The sequence below is a fragment of the Mesoplodon densirostris genome, chromosome 1, assembly GCF_025265405.1.
Source record: "Mesoplodon densirostris isolate mMesDen1 chromosome 1, mMesDen1 primary haplotype, whole genome shotgun sequence".
NCBI lineage: Eukaryota > Metazoa > Chordata > Mammalia > Artiodactyla > Ziphiidae > Mesoplodon > Mesoplodon densirostris.
In genome coordinates, this window is record NC_082661.1 from 15,480,576 (window position 1) to 15,502,620 (window position 22,045).

At 38.0% G+C, this 22,045-nt stretch overlaps 1 protein-coding gene across 1 annotated transcript in view; it reads right to left on the reverse strand.

The window, feature by feature from the left end:
- The window catches only part of ATRNL1 (attractin like 1), a 730,282-nt gene that overhangs the window by 97,010 nt on the left and 611,227 nt on the right, over positions 1-22,045 (reverse strand). Inside the window, exon 28 of the mRNA XM_060100355.1 lies at positions 679-793. Within this exon, the coding sequence (XP_059956338.1) occupies positions 679-793 (115 nt within the window). The remainder of the gene's footprint in view (positions 1-678; positions 794-22,045) is intronic.

The window sequence follows — 22,045 nt, forward strand, 5'->3', positions numbered from 1 at the left end:
GTCGAAGCAATGAGAAGATCTCTAAGAGGACACACAGAGTTACCTCGAATTCAAAATGTACTTTTTATGCAGGAAAAGGAGAATCAGAGGAAAAGGCTGGCTGTGCTCAAGTGAAGGAGAGGGTCCCTGGGTCCATGAACCGCACCTGTCTGGTGCTGACAGCAAGAACTTATCTTCAATATTCCAGGATGGTTGCATCAAGCTTTTACCCTCCGATGCCGCAAAACATTCCAAACATGTAAGTAAGTTCCCTAATTAGATTCCATATTTATGAAACAAGTTTCTAATCATATTTATAATTTGGCATCCCATATGACACACATACTGGGAGAAAAGAAGCTGCCCAAAAGGGTCACTTTGCCCTGCTAGTCAGATTACTCATTGTAATGACAACAACAAATTGAAGTGTGTCCATACGCATATACATATGGTATGTTATACACAAATATACACATATATTCAACACGTATTTTTTAAGAGAAACACTTGCAAATCTGAATTTATAGCAAGGCAGATATCTAGATATTTGGGTAGAAGTTTGTATTCTAATAAAACTTTACCATGCCGTAAATTAGAACCTTGTAAATATCTTTATTGTGCTATCTGGTAGTATTGTTTACTTCTTCTGTTCAGTCTACATGTTTTTCTTAACTGCTGATGGTGCCTCATTCATCTTACCTGACTGCCCTGGGGGAGGGGCACCTGATGATCCTCGCGGTAGACAAAGAAACACAGTCAGAACTGCCGCTCTGTTCCCAGCACATGGTTCAATGGCTATTGGTTTGGGTGCTCCCTGAAAAAGAAAACCCATTCTAAGTTTGCATAGTTTACATGACACTGTTGTTTTACTTTTTTCCTACTATGCTTCAGGCAGCTAAAATGTTTATTCCTAGTAGTTGAAGGCACACCATTTCTCATATTTTAATAGTCCAATTGAATATTTTATTGTAGTAATATGTAGTTTTTTTGTAATGGTGGTCGTTTACATTTAGAAGACATTTTCTTGGGGCATTATATATTAGCACATATTTTTGCAATTTTTGGAAAGTACTCATTGCTTTGTTCTATTTTTATCTTTTTTTTTTCCCTAATAGATTTTATTTTTTAAAGAAGTCTTAGGTTTACAGCAAAATTAAGAGGAAGCTACGGAGATTTTCCATAAACCCACTGCCCCCATGCATGCACAGCCTCCCCTATCATTAACATCCCCCACAAGAGCAGCACATGTGTACAAGCTGAGGAACCACCACTGACACATCTCTATCACCCAGAATACATAGTTTACCTTAGAGTTCACTCCTGGTGTTGTACATTCTATGGGCTTGTCAGATGTATAATGACATGTATTTTTCATTATAGTATCATATAGAGTAGTTTTCCTGCCCTAAAAATTCTTTCTGTTCTGCCTATTCATCCCTTGTCCCACCCCCAACCTCTGGAAACCACTGATTTTTGACTGTCCCCATAGTTTTGCTTTTTCCAGAATGTCATATAGTTGAAATCATGTAGTATTTAGCTTTTTCAGATTGCCTTATTTCACTTAAAATATGCATTTAATGTTCCTCCGTGTCTTTTTTTATTGGAGTATAATTGTTTTACGAATGTTGTGTTAGTTTCTGCTGCACAATGAAGTGAATCAGCTCTATGTACACATATATCCCTTCCCTCCCTCGGACCTCCCTCCCCCTACCCCCATCCCACCCATCTAGGTCATCACAGAGCACTGAGCTGAGCTCCCTGTGCTATACAGCAGGTTCCCACTAGCCATCTATTTTACACATGGTAATGTGTTTACGTCAAACCTAATCTCCCAATTCATCCCACCCTCCCCTTCCTCCCGTGTCCACAAGTCCATTCTCTACGTCTGCGTTTCTATTCCTGCCCTGCAAATATGTTCATCTGTACTATCTTTTTACTGTCCCTGTAGTTTTGCCTTTTCCAGAATGTCATATAGTTGAAATCATATTGTACTCAGCTTTTTCAGGTTGACTTATTTCACTTAAACAGATGCATTTAATGTTCCTCCATGTCTTTTCATTGTTTGATAGCTCATTTATTTTTAGTGCTCCATTAATATTCCATTGTCTGGATGTACCACAGCTTATTTATCCATTCAGCTACTGAAGGACATCTTGATTGCTTCCAAATTTTGGCAATGATGAATAAAGCTGCTGGATATAAACATCCATGTACAAGTTTTTGCGTGGACATGAATTCTCAACTCCTTTGGGTAAATATTAAGGAGCATGATTGCTGCTGGATCATAGGGTACAATGTGTCATTTTAACACTAAATCCTGGCACATTGTAGATGTGCAACAGGCCTACATTTGAATAAATGAATGCATTTTTTAAAGGATTTTTTTTGATGTGGACCATTTTTAAAGTCTTTATTGAATTTGTTACAATGAAACTGTTTTGGTGTTTTGGCCACGAGGCATGTGGGATCTTAGCTCCCTGACCAGGGATCAAACCCACACACCCTGCATTGGAAGGCGAAGTCTTAAAACCACTGGACCGCCAGGGCAAGTCCCTGAATGCATTTTAGTATATTTGATATTTGATATGTCGTCTGTGAGCAACAAAGTTATGCAATTTGTGTTGCTTTTTCGCAAGTGTTTGCTCTCACCAATGATAACAGTTTATCTAATCAAATTATCGCAATCCAAAATATTCCATTGACATATCTTTTAAAAATCTTTTCCAGTTTTATTGAGCTATAATTGACATACAGCAAGGGATATCTTTAATATTTCAGTGAAATACATATGTAATAATCACCCACCAATGCATTTGTATAAATAATATGACATTAGAAATAAAATAGAGTAAATGAATATATGATAATGATTATAATGGTAATGTTAATATGTTATTAAATACTTACTATGGATTAGGTGTTCAAAACGCTTTACATATATTAACTTATTTAAATCTTACAACAACCCTGTAAGATGAGAACATGAAAGCAAGAAGTTAAAAAAACTTGCTCAAACTCACACAACTAGGAAGTAGCAGGGCTGGGATTTATACTCAGGTAGGCTGCTTTCTGAGTCCATGTTCTTAGCAACACAATGCAGTTTATCATATTGTGAATGTACAGAAAAATCATGCACCCACACACACAAACATAAACACACGTGCAAGCACATGTGTGTGAACATACACAATCCAGGCACATACATGTGAACAAAAACACACAGAGAACTTAGGTTTAAATACAACGTCACCTTTGAAACAATAGGAACATCATTTGGCTGAGGAATGGTGGTTTTGGCTATTTCACTCAAAAAGTGCAGGCGAGACATGGTTGACTTAAAGTAACATGTATACATAAAGGCAAAATTAAACGGAAGAAAAAATACCACTACTTTAATTATTAATGATTAATTATAAATGATATGTTTAGTCTTTTTTTTTTACTGATATTTGAATTTTTCAGAAGGAATACAGACATATGTAGTCATCCACCTAGAATATTTTAGAATATTGCCGTTTCCAGAAAGTTTAATGAGGCATTAAAGATAAAATATGTTCCCTTTCATGTAAAACTTAGACTGAAATTTCTGGTGATGACGGTTTTATGTTGTTATAAAGGATTTCTCCTTTATAGCAGCATAAATCTCATGTTTTAAAATTATCCTCATACAGATACATTTTGGGAATTTTCAATATAAAGGTGAAAGTAGCCATGGTAGTAGAAGTAAAGGGCATAAAAATCTTCCAAGAAAATGCTGTAAGCAATGTTGCAATACTTGTATCAAGTTACAAGATCTATGGTTTTCCCCTTTAAAGCTTACATTTAATTTAACAGACTTATTTTTGAAAATGTTAAGCCAAAATCAGCATAAGTACATAGATATTCTCCAATGATGTAAATATTTAGAGAATAGGCTTGTCATATTCCAAGGCTAAAAGAAAAACACTATGAATGTTTTGAATCGTATTTCTAGGCTACTAAAATTTATCCTAATTTAATAAATGCAAAGTATATGTAAAGGTCAATTGGTTAAAATATACTAAAGGAAAATAAAATGAATTCAGGTTTAAATGATGGCGATATATTAGAAATACCCAAATCCCTTTTAATATACCTAAGAAATAATTTATCATTTTTACCATCAGGTAAGGTTTTCTTTGTTATTTTATTCATAAGAGCTCAATGGCACTACTCAAAATATCCAAAGCCACGTTAAAATACTTGATTAGAAAACTCAGAAAAGAAGAATTTCATGATTACAACAAAACAAAACAACACAAACAAAACAAAACCACCAGCTGAGAAACAGAGGTTCTTGGTTTACGAGATTTAGAAAAACAAGACACAATTTGAGAGTACATCAGATGATGAATAGCTAACATTTATTAAGTGCTTACGATATGCCTTGTGCATATTGTATGTTGTCAGGCTACCTTTCCTGCTGCTTTTAACACTAGAAGAAAAGGTTTTAAACATCAAATGCTGATGCCAAAAGCCCTAATTGAGAGAAAAATTAGTAAAAAATAACTGTAAGTTTCAAGTAGAAAATGGCTTAATTATTTAATACTTTAAACTGAAGAGAGTCAGCAATGGATAGAGTATAGTAAGACATGTTGACCATGGGAAAGGAATTATGTTTGCATAAAAGCCACTTCTGTAAAATCTTCTTTAATATAATTCTCTCACTCTTAATTCTACTGCTATTGTACAGGAAACATTCAAAAATTTCATTATATTGATAAGCTATATGAAAGGAGATTATAATCCTATTCTGAAATCAAACTGGCTTACAACTTTGTCTATTTTTAGCTATAAAATTTTCATAAAAGGATATTAGCAAAAATATGAATTATTCATTATGATAAAAATATTAGTGACTAGCACAGCTCTTTGACACTTCTGGCAGGAATTCATATAATTTAAAAAATTATTTCCAAAGACTGTGGCAAATATCACTTTCAATAAAGTATTTTAAATAAAAAAGAAAAACACTTTATAGCACTTGAATTTTGCAAGAGAAAATAGCAAAACCCCATGAGTGATATTTCTGATACCTTGAGGTTTGTCAGTTGTTTAGCAATAAATACATAACCATGAATCAAAATCATTTCACAATGATATAACATGTTCACTGAACTGTGCAATTTATCATGTATTTTCCATGGCTGCCTTTGAAAGAGATAAGGCATGGGTTTGTTTGCCCAAAGCACTCAGCAAATGTGATTTACTTCTAGGCATTTTCATATTTGTTGTACCGAAAGAAGCTGGCGTTAGACCGTGCCAGAAAATATCACTGACAGTTATGTAATTAGCAGTCCTTGTTCATTAAGCATACGGAGCTTTTACAAAAGACTCATTTTGTTCACACTAGTGTTTCTCAAACTATTGTACTCATATCTTCAAGTTCTTGTTTTTTTGGAGCAACAATTCTATGTTAAACTCTTTTCATTTTTCAGCTATTAAAGACAAGCAAATTACCAGAGAAGCTCCTGGAATCATAAGGATTTTCAAGATTACAGTTCTTAAAACTCATAATAACATGTCCTAAAAAAGGGAGGCCACGATCTGAACCTGGGATCTAGCCTGGGAAACTGCTGCTATAAGAATCACTGGATGTTTAGAAGATACCAACAGGCAAAGCTGGCTACTTGCTCCTTCCTCCACTGGCCTTCTCAAAGAGTGAGTGAAGTAGTAGGTGGGTGACACTGGAAACTAACCCCAGCAGCTAAGGATTTAAGAGAATTATCTGATGTCCTTGGACTAGTCATTGCAGTTTAAGTAGGGTTTTAGTTCAATGCTCTAGAACTCCAAAGATTAGAAGGATGTTATTTCCCTTCTCAAAAAACTTTCAGAACTATGGGAAAGAATCTGAAAAACAGTATATATACACACACACACATATATATATAACTGAATCATTTTACTGTACACCTGAAACTTTTTAAATCAACTATATTTCATTAAAAAATAAAATGAAACAGAAAACAAAAGTAAAACTTTCAGTACTGCCTCAGTAGGGCTTGCAAACTCAAATCTCTTCAAGGAAGAGCTAACATTTCTTAAGTGCTTACAATATGCCTTATGCTATGCCAAATGCTTACATGGGTTTAATTCTACCACAAGAGGTAGGGGCTATTCCCATTTCATAATTTGTGAAACTGAAGCTCAAAGAGTTTAAATAACATAACTAAGGTTGCAGACCTAATAGGTGACCAAACCAGGATTTGGAAAACTATAGTCTATTTTCTGAGCTTGTATGCCTAACCGTTATGCATACTGTCTATAATAGGTAAGAAGACCACCTTAACTTGTAGAATAAGACAATAAAAAGCGGTCGGTACCACAGTGAGCTGAAAAGTACAAGATTTATTTAAAACATTAAATCTCAGAAATTTTGCTGCCAAAAAAACATGCCTATGTGTCAAAACGGGCTGAGAGCTGCCACTTTGTAAAATGGAGTCCAAGATGTCATTTCAGGGTTGCCAGGCTCTTATGTCTCCCCACTCATCAAACTTCATCTTTTATTCTGCACAAGCTCCATGTTTTAGTCAATGTAAGTGCTCACTCTTTAACGTCTGTGCCCAGGGTTTCCAGAATCCGTTCCTTCCTTCATTCATAATATTCCTACTGTCCAGGAGATCCTTCCTATAGGCCTCTAACTTTCCTAAAATTATATATCCCTCAAAGCCAACTCACCCATGAAGCTTTCCCTGGTCTGAGGTATTTAGTCTCTCCCTCCTTAGTTCTTTCATTGTTAAGGCCCTTTTCATTTTCCACCTTGAGTGACACTTGGGCAACTGCCCTGTCTTCCCACTGGAACAAGCTCCTTGAGGGCAGGTCCAGTTTCTTATTCATGTCTATTGGCCCTGTACTTACTTCTTCTCTTTGAAAAGCCTAAGCATGGCACCTGTGTTCCCTTTTGGGGACTGATATTTCCCAGTCTTTTACTACAGGTATTGATGTAATTGTTGTATTAGATTACAACATAGGAATCTATTAGATTCCTACTCTTCCAAGGCAGGTATCATATTGGATTCCTTTTTGCCTTACCTATAGCATCTAACGGAGTCCATTTTACACATCGTAAGTGAATGAGTAAATGAAAGAATAAATGCAATTATCACATGGTGAGATAACTGGGAGGTATGACTCAGTTTCTACATGCTCATCAAATGTATGAGTGGGTAGAAACTGATTTAAATTAAATTATGGATATTAAAGGGATAAAATAAAACACTGAAAAATAATATCAGCTAACATTTATTGAGTACTTACTAGGAACCAGGAGCTGTGCTAAGCACTTTATATGCATTATTGTGTTATTTTCTATTTTATACAGATGAGGGAATTGAAATTCAGAGAGGTCAGATAATATTCTCTGGGTAACACAGCTAGTGAGTGGCAGATCCAGGACTGGAGCCCAGGTCTGTTTGATTCTAGTATCTTCATTCTTAACCACCAAACGATACTGCTAAAAAATATAGCTTAAGAAGCCAAGGAGTCTCTCATTCTCTCAGCTTGACTATTAATAGGAGGAATATAAAAATTATATGCGTATACTTGCCCCATTTCTGAGCAGGGTTCAGAACACTTGAGTTCTAGGACCAGTTCTGCCAGTATCTAGTTGTGTGATCCTGGGCATATAACTGAATCAGTTTTCCCAACTGGAAAATGAGCAAGTAGGCTGGATGACTTTAGGATCTCTTCAACATTCTGTGACTATGATTTATGGACAACCTCCAGAATGTGTGACATAACAATATCTAACACTTAGTCTAAGTACAGTGAAATGTGAAGTTTCCAATCCTTAGTAATTTTTTTTCCTGTTCAAGTACTTTAAATGACACATCTGATTTTTAAAGCACATTATTATACCACATGATGAATACATCACATAATACTAAATGGCCACCACTGCATGCCAAAAAAGCAATTAGAAAATTGAATCAAGGAATTAAGGATTAATGTGGATATGTTATACCTGTCAGCAGTACTAAATGTTGTGACAAGGACAGACTAAAGTCTGACAGTTATGCACAAATACTAATCTGATATATGGGTGAAATATTAAAAATGCAAACAACTGCACATTAATCACTCTAACATTTCCCTATTAGAACACTTTTCATGCTATTCTTATCAGAATCCATTTATAATTAAAAATGAGTCTTTTTCAACAGCTTGCACAAGTTGGTATTTGCAGTTTAATGACTGTTTATATTGATATAAAATTTAGTTTTTAGTCACATTGGTAAAATAGAATTAATTTACTGAACATTGAATTAAGTCAGCCTGATGATCTGGCTCACAGCTGATGAACTGTGTTGATTCTATAGGATCAACAAATACCAAGACTCCAGATCTCAGAAACAGATTCTCTGATTTCGTTGTTTAGACTTGGGAAAAAAACAAACGTGAAAATCATATTCTCTCCTTATTTACCATTTGTATGAAATGATAAAGGGAAAAACACATTAGCTAGCTTTACTCGCTAGGAGAATAATTCATATTAATAAAAGAAATTAAGTTGATGGACACTCTCAAAACCAGGGTTAAACTGCATTAGAAGAAAATTCAAAGAGAATAAAGTATTACACGTGGGAATAGGTAAAGGAATAAAACATAATATTCACAGAATTAGTATGCTGCTCCTGCAGTTTCAAAGGTATTTCTATCGTAAACTTAATTTTCATATCATACCAAATATTTTTTCCTTTGTTGAAATGTCTCTACTTTCAATCTCTGCTCAAAATCTCTCACTACACACATATGCACACACATGCACACACACACTCATACACACTCATATACACACATATTTAAGGTTTATATCTATAGTAAAATATATAGTTTAACTGAGTTTTGCTGTTATTTTAATTGTGTGGCACTGATTTTGGGAGTGAAGAGGCTGGATTGTGACAGCAGTTATTTTGCCACCTGTTTTTTCACAGGTATTTAGGTCCCAGAAGATGAGGATATTATCTCTTTTTGAGATATTATATAATCATGCTCTGCCCCTGAGTTGGTCAATACATATGCATGTTAATAGGGGATGACTTTGAACAGATGATCTTTAAAAGTTGATTCCTGATAGTATTTTTCAAAAATCTGAAATAGATTATCTATTAAATAATTGCCATAGTTAGATTTTTTACAACCTGTAATTTTCTCCATAGCTCTGTGCAAAAAGCAACCTAACCATTATACTTCATATACTAATTTCAAAATTGGGACCATCCTTTTTGACCTCAAAAAATACTGCTAAATATGAGAGACAAATGTGCCTGCCAAATCAACTGACTTCCCATCTTGCTTCAGCCCACCCTGTGCTCTTGGTCATTTCATCCACCCAGACTACTTGCCAATGTCTACCATTTCTGCAAGATCCAGCTCAAAACTCTCAGTCGGCAAGAAGCCATCCCAGGTCATCCTAGGCCACTCCAGGACCTCCTCACTTTATTCTGTCTCAATAATCAGGAGTAAGTTATTTTTCCTGTTGTAGCCATTGAGAGCAAGTGTAATGTAGTGATTAAGAGAACAACCTTTAGCAACCACTGCCTGGGTTCAAATCACATAACCTCTCTGTACCTCAAGTTTCTCAGCTGTAAAATGGAGCTAACAATACCTTCCTCACAGTGTTGTTATGAGGATTCAATGTTATATATTATATATATATAGGATGTATATTATATACAGATATAATATACATATAGAATATATGTATTTTATATATCTGTATGTGTATATATATACACATACCCACATAGGTATATATATCACAGTACTTCGTAAAGTTCAGCTATTATTATTATTATGCTATTCTTCCCAGTTCCCACTTTGCTTTAGAATTATTTTCTGTTCCACTAAAGAATATGCTCAACTCAAAAGTAAGCTATTTGAAGGCAGGTACCATATTTTTAAAAGCTCTGTTAATGGTGTGAAATTAATTAATTAAGAAATTAAGCCTCCAAGGGAGAATTTTATTGACGGCTTATAGGGTGGGAAAAATCTGATCTCAATGCCAAGTTTTCTCATTTTTGTTCTCTGCTTTTATCAAGGAGTCTGATCCGACGGTGAGCATTATGTGCTACATAGAGTAAACTTTTCCTGGCACCTAAGCTGTGTGCTCAATAAGTATTTCATGGATAAATGAGTATTTGATTTTTCTTTTCCAAATTGTGCACAAGGTAAATCTCTACATGTTGTGACAAAAAGTTATAAAGAGAAGCTTCGTCTATAGCAGATGGATATAAACCAGCAGGAAAGTTAGAAAATCAGGATCTTGGTATTACCCTCCATGTTGGTCCTTTCCAAAACACATTATGTCGTGAATGCAAAATGTGACCTTAGTCATGCTGCTGATAGATCAATTCAATTTAAAACGTAAATGTGTTAGGCCCCCTGCTGGCAACTGGGGGTAGAGCGCTACACAGGCACAGTGCCTGCCCTGGTAAAGCTGCCTTCAGGGCAGTCAGGCTGAGGGCAACTAAGACTATGTCAGAGCTCAATGTGCTCACAGAGTCATGTACAGAGCCCTGGGGGCGGGAGTGGAAGGAAGGGGAGGGACGAGTCGTCCTCATGGGGAAGGACTTTCCCTTGCAGAGGGTAACTGGGAGAATGAAGGATGGAGAGTTCTGGTAGCAGGAAAAGCATGGACCCAGAGACATAAAGGCACATAGCTTGTTTAGGAAATTGCTAGAAGTTCATTGGGGATAGAGCCTCAGAAGTGTTGACTAGACAGGGATGAGAAGAGGTCAGAGAGGAGGCTGAGGTCCTCTGTGAAACAGGGCTCTCATCATCCCCTTCTCATTCTTCCTGGTCATGACTGAGATTATCAATACCTGCTTAGAAAGTTACAGATGCTCAGATGGAACCTGACAAGTGCAGCACACAGTGGGCCTCTGTGCAACCTTCACCAAGACATGCTGCAAATCATCCCAAGTGGACATCAACAAACTTTTCTTTACCAGGAACTCACCATGCTTTTTTATTAAACTATTGTTCAAATCTGTTATACCAAGTGAACATTAAATTAAAACATTTATTTCTGAAACTTCCATCATAAAACTAAATCAAGAAACTCTGTGAAAACTGTCAGCAGAAAAAAATGCAAGTGCAGACATGGCAGTATTCTTAATGGGGAATCAAATGTTAATGGATCCAGCATAATAAATGACTTTCTGGTATGATTATTATGCCAATCACCGCCTATTATAAGTAACGAAAGCATGGACAAAACTCTGAATGAAAGATCTTATCTGACTGGTTACAAAAATATGTATATAATTAAAATACAGTAAAACCTACCTAGATATCTAAGGGAATGAGTCATTCTGGATGACAGAGTTTTCCCAGAAAGTTGAACATTCACCCTATAAAGTCTTTGCTATTTTAAGGTATGTTTTTTAGTAAGTGTGAAATCTCTTTCAATACCCAATTCTCTGCTTCTCAACCAGACTCTAATACACTAAAGGTAATCTAGCATTGTCTCCATGTCCAGAGATCGCCCTTATGAATATCAACTTCCATAACATACTGAAGACACATGGAGTTTCAGATGTATGTGCGAATATGTACATTATATGGATTAAAGACCTGAAACCATAAATCTCCTGAAAGAGAACACAGGTAGAACACTCTTTGACGTAAATCATAGCAATATCTTTTTTGGATCTGTCTCCTAAGGCAAAAGGAAAAATAAATAAATGGGATCTAATTAAACTTAAAAGCTTTTGCACAGCAAAGGAAACCACTGACAAAATGAAAAGACAGTCAACTGAATGGGAGAAGATATTTGCAAATGATATGACCAATAAGGGGTTAATATCCAAAAATATATAAACAGCTCATACAACTCAATACAAAAAACCAATCTGATTAAAAAATGGGCAAAAGACCTGAGCAGACACTTTTCCAGAGAAGATATACAGATGGCCAATAGGCATATGAAAAAATGTTCATCACTAATCATCAGAAAAATGCAAATCAAAACCACAATGAAATATCACTTCACACCTGTCAAAATGGCTATCATCAAAAAGTCTACAAACAACACATGTTGGCAAGAATGTAAAGAAAAGGGAACCCTAGTACACTGTTAGTGGAATTGTAAATTGGTCCAGCCACTATGGAGAACAGTATGGAGGCTGCTCAAAAAGCTAAAAATAGAACTACCATATGATCCAGCAATTCCGCTGCTGGGTATATATCTGAAGAAAACAAAACACCAAGGTGAAACGGTACATGCACCCCAATGTTCATAGCAGCATTACAATAGCCAAGATATGGAAGCAACCTAAGTGTCCACCAACAGACGAATGGATAAAGAAGATGTGGTATATATATACAACGAATATTACTCAGCCATAAAGAAGAATAAATTCTGCCATTTGCAACAATGCGAATGGATGCAGAGGGTGTTATGCTTAGTGAACTGAGTCAGACAGAGAAAGAAAAATACTCTATGTTATCACTTATATGTGGAATCTAAAAATTAAAACAAACAAATATATATAACAAAACAGAAACAGACTCACCAGATATAGAGAACAAACTAGTGGTTACCAGTGGGGAGTGGGAAGGGGGAGGGGCAAGATAGAGATTAAGAGATACAAACTACATGCATAAAACAGATAAGCCAGGGCCTCCCTGGTGGCGCAAGTGGTTGAGAGTCCGCCTGCCGATGCAGGGGATACGGGTTCGTGCCCCGGTCTGGGAGGATCCCATATGCCGCGGAGCGGCTGGGCCCGTGAGCCATGGCCGCTGAGCCTGCGCGTCCGGAGCCTGCGCGTCCGGAGCCTGTGCTCCGCAACGGGGGAGGCCACAACAGTGAGAGGCCGCATACCGCAAAAAAAAAAAAAAAAAAAAAAAAAACAGATAAGCCACAAGAATATATTGTACAGCACTGGGGAATATAGCCATTATTCTGTAATAACTTTAAATGGAGTATAATTTGTAAAAATATTAAATCTATGTTATATACCTGAAACTAAAATAATATTGAATATGTACATTATAGCTATAGCCCTAGGAATTTCTTTTCTTTTCTTTCTGAGAAGTTACCAATGCAGAGCTTGCTTTCTGTTTGCCTCTTTATATAAAGGCAAATTGCACAGCTGCCAGTGAGTAACATGGCCGCTTTTCTGTAAAACCCATCAATAATGCAAAAATTAAAGTGATCTTCTTCTCAAGGGGTTTTCACATCCTCCCCAGTATCTTTTTACCTGTTGCTATCAGTGTGTTGTGACCTGTCAGCATCATTCAAAGCAGTGACTACATCACCAATCCCATGGACCACAGACATCTTCTTGACAGTTTATAACAATCCTCATACGTCACTTGAAGTTTGTGGGCACAGCAGTCTTTCTGATTTCAAGAATTTTGACCATAGTGTTTGGGAATAATCTTATCATAAAGTCTTGAAGTACTTCATCAGGCCCAAATGACTTTACTAAATGTGAAGCAGACTTGGGTTCAAATCTTATGGGACCTTGGGCAAATTATTTAATTTTACCTCAGCTTCGTCAATAGAAATTAGAGTTTATAACACCAATCCTGCAAGGTTTCTCTGAGGATTATAAAAGATAATATATGAATAAGGCACTTAACATAGTGCCTGACAAAAAGTAGATGTTTAAATTTTTATATTACGTCAAATCATTTGCAAATGCAATTTTTGTTAATTAAAACCAATCGAATATCAGCCATTTTTATCGGGTTCCACCTTAATACTTCCCTTCCCCTTTGTTTTAGTGATACATGGTAGGGCAGTAAAGGAGGTTTCTATATCCAGATCTCTTTTTTTATCTTCCCCTCCTGAGATTTTCACTGTCTAAGACTTGGTTCTGAGTAAGGGACCAGTATTACAAGTGTCTGTGCATTAAAGGTGGAACCAAGCTCCAAGTTTTTTAGGGATGATAATTGATCAATGAAAGTGGTGAAAAGTTCAGAGGGAAAATACCCATAAAAAAGATAAAGATTCCCTGAAACGTTTCTGCCTAAACAGCAAAGAGAAAACTATCTTATGGGCATATGTAGAAATGGTTACTAAGTGTGCTTTTTATGTGTCTCTGTGTAGCCTGGGAAGCCTCTTTGCCTACTAGCTCTCTCACCATTTTTTGCTAGATTAAAATTGCCTTAGTTTTATAATCAAGAGGGCTAAGAGGGAAAAAATGAGAGGGAAGTGGATAGTAGGCAGTAGATGCTTTTAGCAGGGCCATGGGGTCCTCATGCAGTCATCTTGGTCATTCCCAGGGTCTCTGGAACTCACAGGATAGGCTTGCTGCCCCACCTATGATCTGACATGTGTGGATCCCTTGTGTGACCAAACTAAATATATATGCATTCCTTTTGGCTTTCTCCTCAAATGATTTGATTGTGTGAACTCAACTACCTCATCAGAGCTTGCTTTGGAAAAAGAAGTACGTAAAAGTGAAAAAACCTCTCTCCAAATCTGTTTTGTTTTTTTCCCCCCAAAGCTCCTTTTTCAGTATAACTAAAAGTTAATGGTCAGAGTCTGTGTAATGATCCCTCCTCCGGTTTTACTCCTGCTGCTTTACCAATTCCCTCTTGGTCCTACTAATTATCTAATTGATTAAGCCTTTGAGGAGCCTTCTGTCACTGGGTGTGGCCCACTGCACACAACTGTGTCACTGTATTTTCTTCAAAAAGAACAGCAGGGTTAATTAAAAGATTCACAGCACACATAAAGGTACCAACAGGGAAGCAAGTCTTGTTTGCCTCCTGACTTGGTCTCTGAAGTGGGCTGAATAGTATCCCCCAAAAGTTCATGCCTACAGAGAACCTCAGAATGTGACTTTATTTGTAAATAGGGCCTTTGCAGATATAATTAGTTAAGACAAAGTCACACTGGATTAGGGTGGGCCTGGTGTCCTTATAAAAAGAGGGGAGGCCATATAGAGGCGACATAGAGAAGAAAATTCCATGCGGAGACAGAGGCAGAGATTGGAGTGATGTATCTACAAGCCAAGAAATGCCAAGGTTTGTTGGCAATTACCAGAAGCTAGGAGAGAGGCAGGGAACAAATTCTCCCTCAGGGCCTCCCAAAGGAACCAACCTTGCGAAAACCTTCATTTCAGACTCCGGGTCTCCACAACTGTGCGAGGATACATTTCTGTTGTATTAAGTCACCAAGTTTGTGGTAATCTGTTATGGCAGCCCCAGGAAATGAATACAGTCTCCCTAGTCACAATCTGACCCCTAATTGAATGGCTAGAGAGTACTGATTGGTTGTCACCCTTTCCCCCATTGTTTTGGAAATGATCATGACATATAATACTGAAACTATGACTAATACTAGTCCCTCAGGGCATTTCCTCTATTTGAGGTCGTTTAAGCTACATTCATTTGAGAAATAAGCTACATAGCACACAGCATGGCAAATGTCAATGGGAAAATTCACTAGGTTATGGGAGTTTTGTGATCATCATAAAATTGATGACATTCATAAAATTGGAAATAGTGATAATAATTGTTCCTTAGAATGTAGACATAGTATACGTTGTATGTCAAAGTTTCCTAGGAAACAGATTCTGGACTCCAAGATTTGTGTGCATGAAGTTTATTGGGAAGTACCCTCAGGAGTAACATCTGCGCAGGGTTTGGGAGGCAGAGATGGGCAGAGGGAGAAGTTAATCTGTGATACATTTGCAACAGAGGCCTCTCGGGAGCAGAGGGTGGTCCTTTAGAGTTGTAGCAAATTGAGGCAAGAGGCCAAGCCTTTGAACCTCCCAGCGGGTGTAGGCTGTCGCCAGGGAGGTGGCATAACATTGGGTGAAGCAGCTTCTTTCAGCAGAGGGCAACTCAGCTGTGGGCTATGAAATAGGAGGCTCAGTCCTGAAGGAGGATCTGGGCAACATATCCCAGCCCCGCCACAATATTCATAATTCAAATAAACAACTGTCCTTGTTAGCTAAGCAAGTGACTTGGGCCAGACCCATACAAGATACGTTATGGCATAGATAAGGTTACTGGACACGTACACTTTTGTTCCTTACAGGATGGAGCTGCTGTATTACTGCCATCACTAATGTTCCCAGAAGAATGCTTGCTCTTCGGAGCCATGATTTCCCTCTTTAATTTCCCTATCTTGGCTAGCAACTCTGATAGCTACTTTTCTCCTCAAAAAAGGGCAAAAATTATGATCTCAGTGCTAATTCCATGGCTAGGTCAATAGCCTAAAAAACTGAGTAAGCATTGCTTACCCTTCACATTTATTTTGCAAATGACTCAATGTATCTTAGTCTTCGTTAAGTCATGAAGCTTCTAGAGAAAGAGGTCACCCTTATTTTGCATGCAGGCACAGTGGAAGATGAGGTAATTAATATCAGTGAAGTTTTATAAGGCATCAGAAGGAATGGCAGAGAAGATACCAATTTCTTCTTTTTGCCTGTTAAGTCATATTCTCTTCTGGTAAACTGCAAATTTATATGGCTTTTCTCCAACAATAATAATGGTAACTATTATTCACTGAGCACTTATTATTTATTGAGCACTCCCTTAGGCAGAGGGGGTAGCTGGAATAAAAAGCAATTACTGGGCACTGTGCTAAATACTAAAATATGCTCTAAGTAGTAGCAAGATTTAAAAATTTTTTGAACGCAGAGCATATTTAAGTCATACTTGGTTGTTAAAAAAAAAAAAACTACTGCTGTAAACAAACTAGACCCTTTGGGGAGAATGTTTCCATCAATATCTTTAAGATAAAGATTGGCTCCTATCACAGTAAGGCAAGATGATACACACCAGGGTAGAATACATAAACTTGAGGATGAATAAAAGGTACTAGGGTGACATATGAGGTAACAAAACTGCAGTACTACAATGCAGACATCCAACTGGAGACAAAATGAGGATGATGCTTTCTTAATACCGATTCTGAACCTAACACTAGCTACGTCTCCTGTCAATCCCATTCTGTTCAATTCAAGGAGAAACTGGTCATATTACCTAACTTAACTAACAGACAGATTCATTTCTCAGGCTAAAAGAATAAAGAAGCTGATATTCTGGTCTGGTTCTAAACAACAGAGAACTTAACAGGAATGATAAGAACTTTTAAGAGTGTGACCATGCTCTTTTAGAATTTAAATACTGGGCAAAAGCATCATCCCACAGATACTTTTTTTTTTTTTTTTTTTGGTACGCAGGCCTCTCACTGTTGTGGCCTCTCCGGTTGTGGAGCACAGGCTCCGGACGCGCAGGCTCAGCAGCCATGGCTCACGGGCCCAGCCGCTCCGCGGCACGTGGGATCCTCCCGGACCGGGGCACGAACCCGTGTCCCCTGCATCGGCAGGTGGACTCTCAACCACTGTGCTACCAGGGGAGCCCCCACAGATACTTTTTAAGCACATACTTTGAGTAGGACTGTTCCAGGCATCAGGCACAGAGCACTGAGCAAGACAGACAGGATCTTCCGCTTCACAAAAAGTATCTAAAATATGGCTCAAGACACAGGAAGGTTTAAAATGTCATTTAAAACACGATAAAAAGGATAAAAAAAGGAAATTTGTATTTCTAATGGATGGCAGTAAGGTAAGCTAGAGTATACAACCTCAGACTCAACAGGGGGAGCAAGTTCTACGAGTGCACCAAGGATGTAGGGATGGAGGGATGTGATAGACAGCTGGCTCCTGAGAGTAAAGTAACAGCAAATATTTTAACTCTAGGTAGAAAAATGGTCAGTTACAGGCAAATCCATTCTGGTGTACGAGTGAAGTGCCCCAGAGGTTGGGCAGGGCACAGCCATGGGGAATCACTCCATGAGAAGTATTTGCTCCCTAGCACCCCTCATAGAGAACATCCAGATATTAAATACAGCTGGTGAAGGTCACTGCTGCTTATAAGAGAGATCATTTCATTACAACTTTCAAAGACAATACATTGGGCTTCCCTGGTGGTGCAGTGGTTGAGAGTCCGCCTGCTGATGCAGGGGACACGGGTTCGTGCCCCAGTCTGGGAAGATCCCACGTGCCACAGAGCGGCTGGGCCCGTGAGCCATGGCCGCTGAGCCTGCGCGTCCGGAGCCTGTGCTCTGCAACGGGAGAGGCCACAACAGTGAGAGGCCCGCATATTGCAAAAAAAAAAAAACCCAACAAAGGCAATATTGTATAAAAGAATTCAAAGAAACGAAAATAAAGGAGTAAAATTAAGTAGGCAGTTGATATAGGATAGAGGTTACAAATATAGCTTCTGATACAATGCTACCTAGATTCAATTCTTAACTCTACCACTTACTATGTGAACCTTGGCACATTTCTTAACTCTCTGTACTCAGTCTCCTCATCTGTAAAATGACAATAATTATAATATTTACTTCATCGGGTTGTTGTGAGGATAAAATAAGTTGATACGTTTAAAGCATTTAGGATACTGCCTGGCATAAGCCAAGTGTTCAATAAATGTTAGCTATTGCTATTTTGCTTTGTTATTCTTTAATGGTCTGTTTACTTCACCATACACTTTTACTATAGGAATAACTTATAACTTAGCTTTAAATCTTCTAATTTATGATGGAACATCTTAGGCACTTACATGTGGCTCCGGTATGACACAAAGTTTGAGGAGCTTTTGCAAGCAGGTTCTAGATTCAGCACGCTGGACTATGAAAAGCAAAACTGAGCTTGAATCCTGGCTCTACCACTTACAGAGCACGTAACTAGGCAATGAGACGATATTTCTAGGCCCAAGTCTCTTCAGCTGTAAAACGGGAATAATAATAGTGCCGAAAACTCATAGGGTTTTCAATGAGTAAACTAGATAATTTATGTAAAGTACTTGGTATAATATATGGCGTTCAATAAATGGCAGCCATGTAATTATTTAGCCCTTTTTTCTCCTTGATTGGAGATACCTTTAACTTGCCTGCATATTATAATTGAATACCATAAATTTCTAGTTTGCTATTTCAATTTCCTCTTTTCTCCTTTCTCACATGTCCTGAAAGAATTAAAAAAAAATTCACCAAAATGAAATACTGTGTCATGAAAATACTTGTGATGGTCATTTTCCATTTAGAAGGGAATTACCTTGCTACTTTAACTGCAACTCTCAACCATAGATCTTTGTACGTTGAAACTATAATTCATGTTATTGTCAGAGCTGGGGCAGGGGCAGTCAGGTGTCAGTGGCCAGAAGAGAGGGAGAGATGAAGCATCAAGAAGGAGTGAATTTGAAGCAGCAGGGACAGCATAAGTAAAGAGAGAGAATGGATAACGTCAGCTGTGGATTTAGAAGTGATATACGTAATTGTAACAGACATTTTTGGGTACCTAATATTTCCCTAGCCTGTGCAAGGTAAGTGGAAGAGTCAGGACTTGAACCCAGGCCTGTCATGATTCTAATGCCTGCTCTTTCCCTCTCTCCTGACTAGCATCTAGAAGTTATGAGATATCACAGGAGACAGGCAGACACCTTCAAAGTTCAAGGCTCAGAACCCAGAGACTCTGTGAGATTTGAAGGAAGGAGACAAGAGCAAAAAGAATATCAAGTTAGAGGAAACGTAGAACGACCCTCCAAACTCTATCCCTCCTTCAGCACTGTCTTCTGGCTCTTGGTCATAGGAGTCACTTTCCCCACGGGGTTGGTGGAGGCGAGAGATGACTAGCAGCTCCTGACCAAGCTGAGGCTCACGGGGCAGATGCCATCAGAAGAAACCAGCTGTGAGGAAATCCTACATGCTTCTTTATTTTACCCTGGCTCCCGGACAGCTCTCTGACCTAGACTACTGTTTTATTTTAAAAAGGAACATGCCCCCTTTCCACAGAACTTAGATTATTTTTAAAAACAGAAATACAAATTAATTTCTCCATTTCTCGCAACCACGAGACCTCAAATTTTTCATGACCTTAGCTTTTTTCTTTTATTTGTCTCATAAAATGGAAGTTAGGACCTATTAATCTCTGTAAATAGCTCTATATTTTTGGAGATCACCTCAGAAGAAAACTATTTGAATAAGATGAAATTACTATTTGTCAGAGAATTTAATCATATTATTTTTCTTCTTGTTGGTTGTAAAAGTTGCTTAATGCCAGTAGCTAATAGCAAGCAGCTATAGTAATTTTAAAGTCTCTTTCAGTAATAGCAATCTCTACTGACTTTTTTTTTTCAGCACTGAAGAGTTGACAAAATTCTTCAAAATCTCACTTGAAAAAACAAACAAACCTCCCATGACCCTCATAGCTACTTACTATCTAAACTTTACAAATAAAGCTGGGGCTCTGGATGTTGAGGCATGAAGATACAAAGTTGCTGTACTATGTTGGCAGGTGCAAGATGTGAACATCTAAGTACCGACTCCTGGGCTCTTCATAGTACAGATTCACACCTTCTGGTTTGCTTTCCATACCCTGCTCCACCCTCACCCCAATACCTTTGCCATCGGAGACTTTTCTTATGAGATACCATGGGCTTTATCAAGTCCATCCATTTGTACTCATCTATGAGATGCTTATTCCTATTTATTAAAGAAATATAATTTGTTGAAAAAAAAATCTAGATCTCCAGTTCTCTCTCCTCTGACAATTCCATACACTGTTGTTAAATATGGAGACGTAAGATTGAGAGGTTGAAGGGAGACACGCAAAAGGGAAAAGGAGGACAAGAAGTGCCAGGAAAGGAGAGAACCACAAACAAGCATCCTTCGGTCCTCTGTCTTCACTCTCTTCTCTCCTGGCTGCCAACAGTCAGTAGTGGCACTCAGGGAAACTTCCCTGGGGCTACTGAACCACAAAGAAAAGGGAAACAAGCAAACATCAACAAACAAACAAACCTGGGTGTGTTTCTTGGTGAACAAAGGGAAGGTATTATTGAAGAAAATGGCTTTTCTTGATATTTTTCACAAAATATGCATATGGGAAATCTTTTGAAGGAATATGAAGAGAAGGAAACAAAAACCAGGATGGCATGGTTAAGTGTTAGCCCACAACCATGGAATAAGGTTGAATCCGGATCTATGTTTCAGTTTTCCCACTGCAGATTTTCATATGAACTAGAGAAAAGTCACTCGGGCAGTCATAGTGAGGACGGATGAACAGAAATTAGCTGACAGGGGAAGGGCTATCAAGAAGCCATCTTAGCACCACTGGCCAAAGGCATCTCATTTTCCATGAAAAATGACCAGGAAGCTGTGGCCAAGGTTCCCCAATGAGCAAAATTCAATTGTAAAGCTTCTTCAATATGTTCCCAAGTGCTCCTGGTCCCATCTACAGCCATCAGTGTACAATAGTCCCACCTCTGTGCCTTTTATTTGAAAAGCAATAGATTTCCAGATACTGTAATATTTTCTGACAGAGGGTCTGCATCTATCTCACTTGAATTTTAGGAATTTGTGAACACAAACCCCATTTGAACTATCATCATAACAACTCATCCCACTCAAGCAGATGGTCAGACCAAACCCTCTAAAGCTTATTGCTGCAAAGTCTTGGTAACAAGACAGTCATTCAATAAATGTTTATTGAGCATAGCCTATGTGCAAGATACTATAGCCATGCCAGATTTCTTATTACTCAGTGTACTGCTCCACATAATGAGAAGGCTGGTCTTGCTGAATTCCAAACGAGAGATGCCTCAAATCTTACCTCAACCACTTCCCACAGCATAAGGAGAAAAGAACTTATTCTGGTTGTAACTCTATGCCTACATGTTCTTAGCTCAGTTGGCCAGATCAATTCGTTTTTGCTAAAAAAAACCTTTTGTACCTATCCACACACCAAGCATTTATTGAGTACCTACAAGGCACTGGGCACTGCACACATGAAGCTAGAGCTGCAGGCCTTCAGCATTTGGGGGCAGGAGAACTCTGCACTAACAAACGATTGTCTTGTTGCAGGTCTACTGATTAAGTAATAGTAGGTAACCTGTATTGCACTTCCTGTAGAATGGGGTGAGTCCTTATACGAAGTGTTTCACACAGCATAGACCAAGATGAATTCCTATCATGTAAGTAAAATTACGGAGCATGAATCATGTAAAGTCCAGAAAAAGTGGGGCTAGGGTGGCATCACTGTGTGTTGGTAAACGCCTATGGAACCATTCCCAGGTTAAT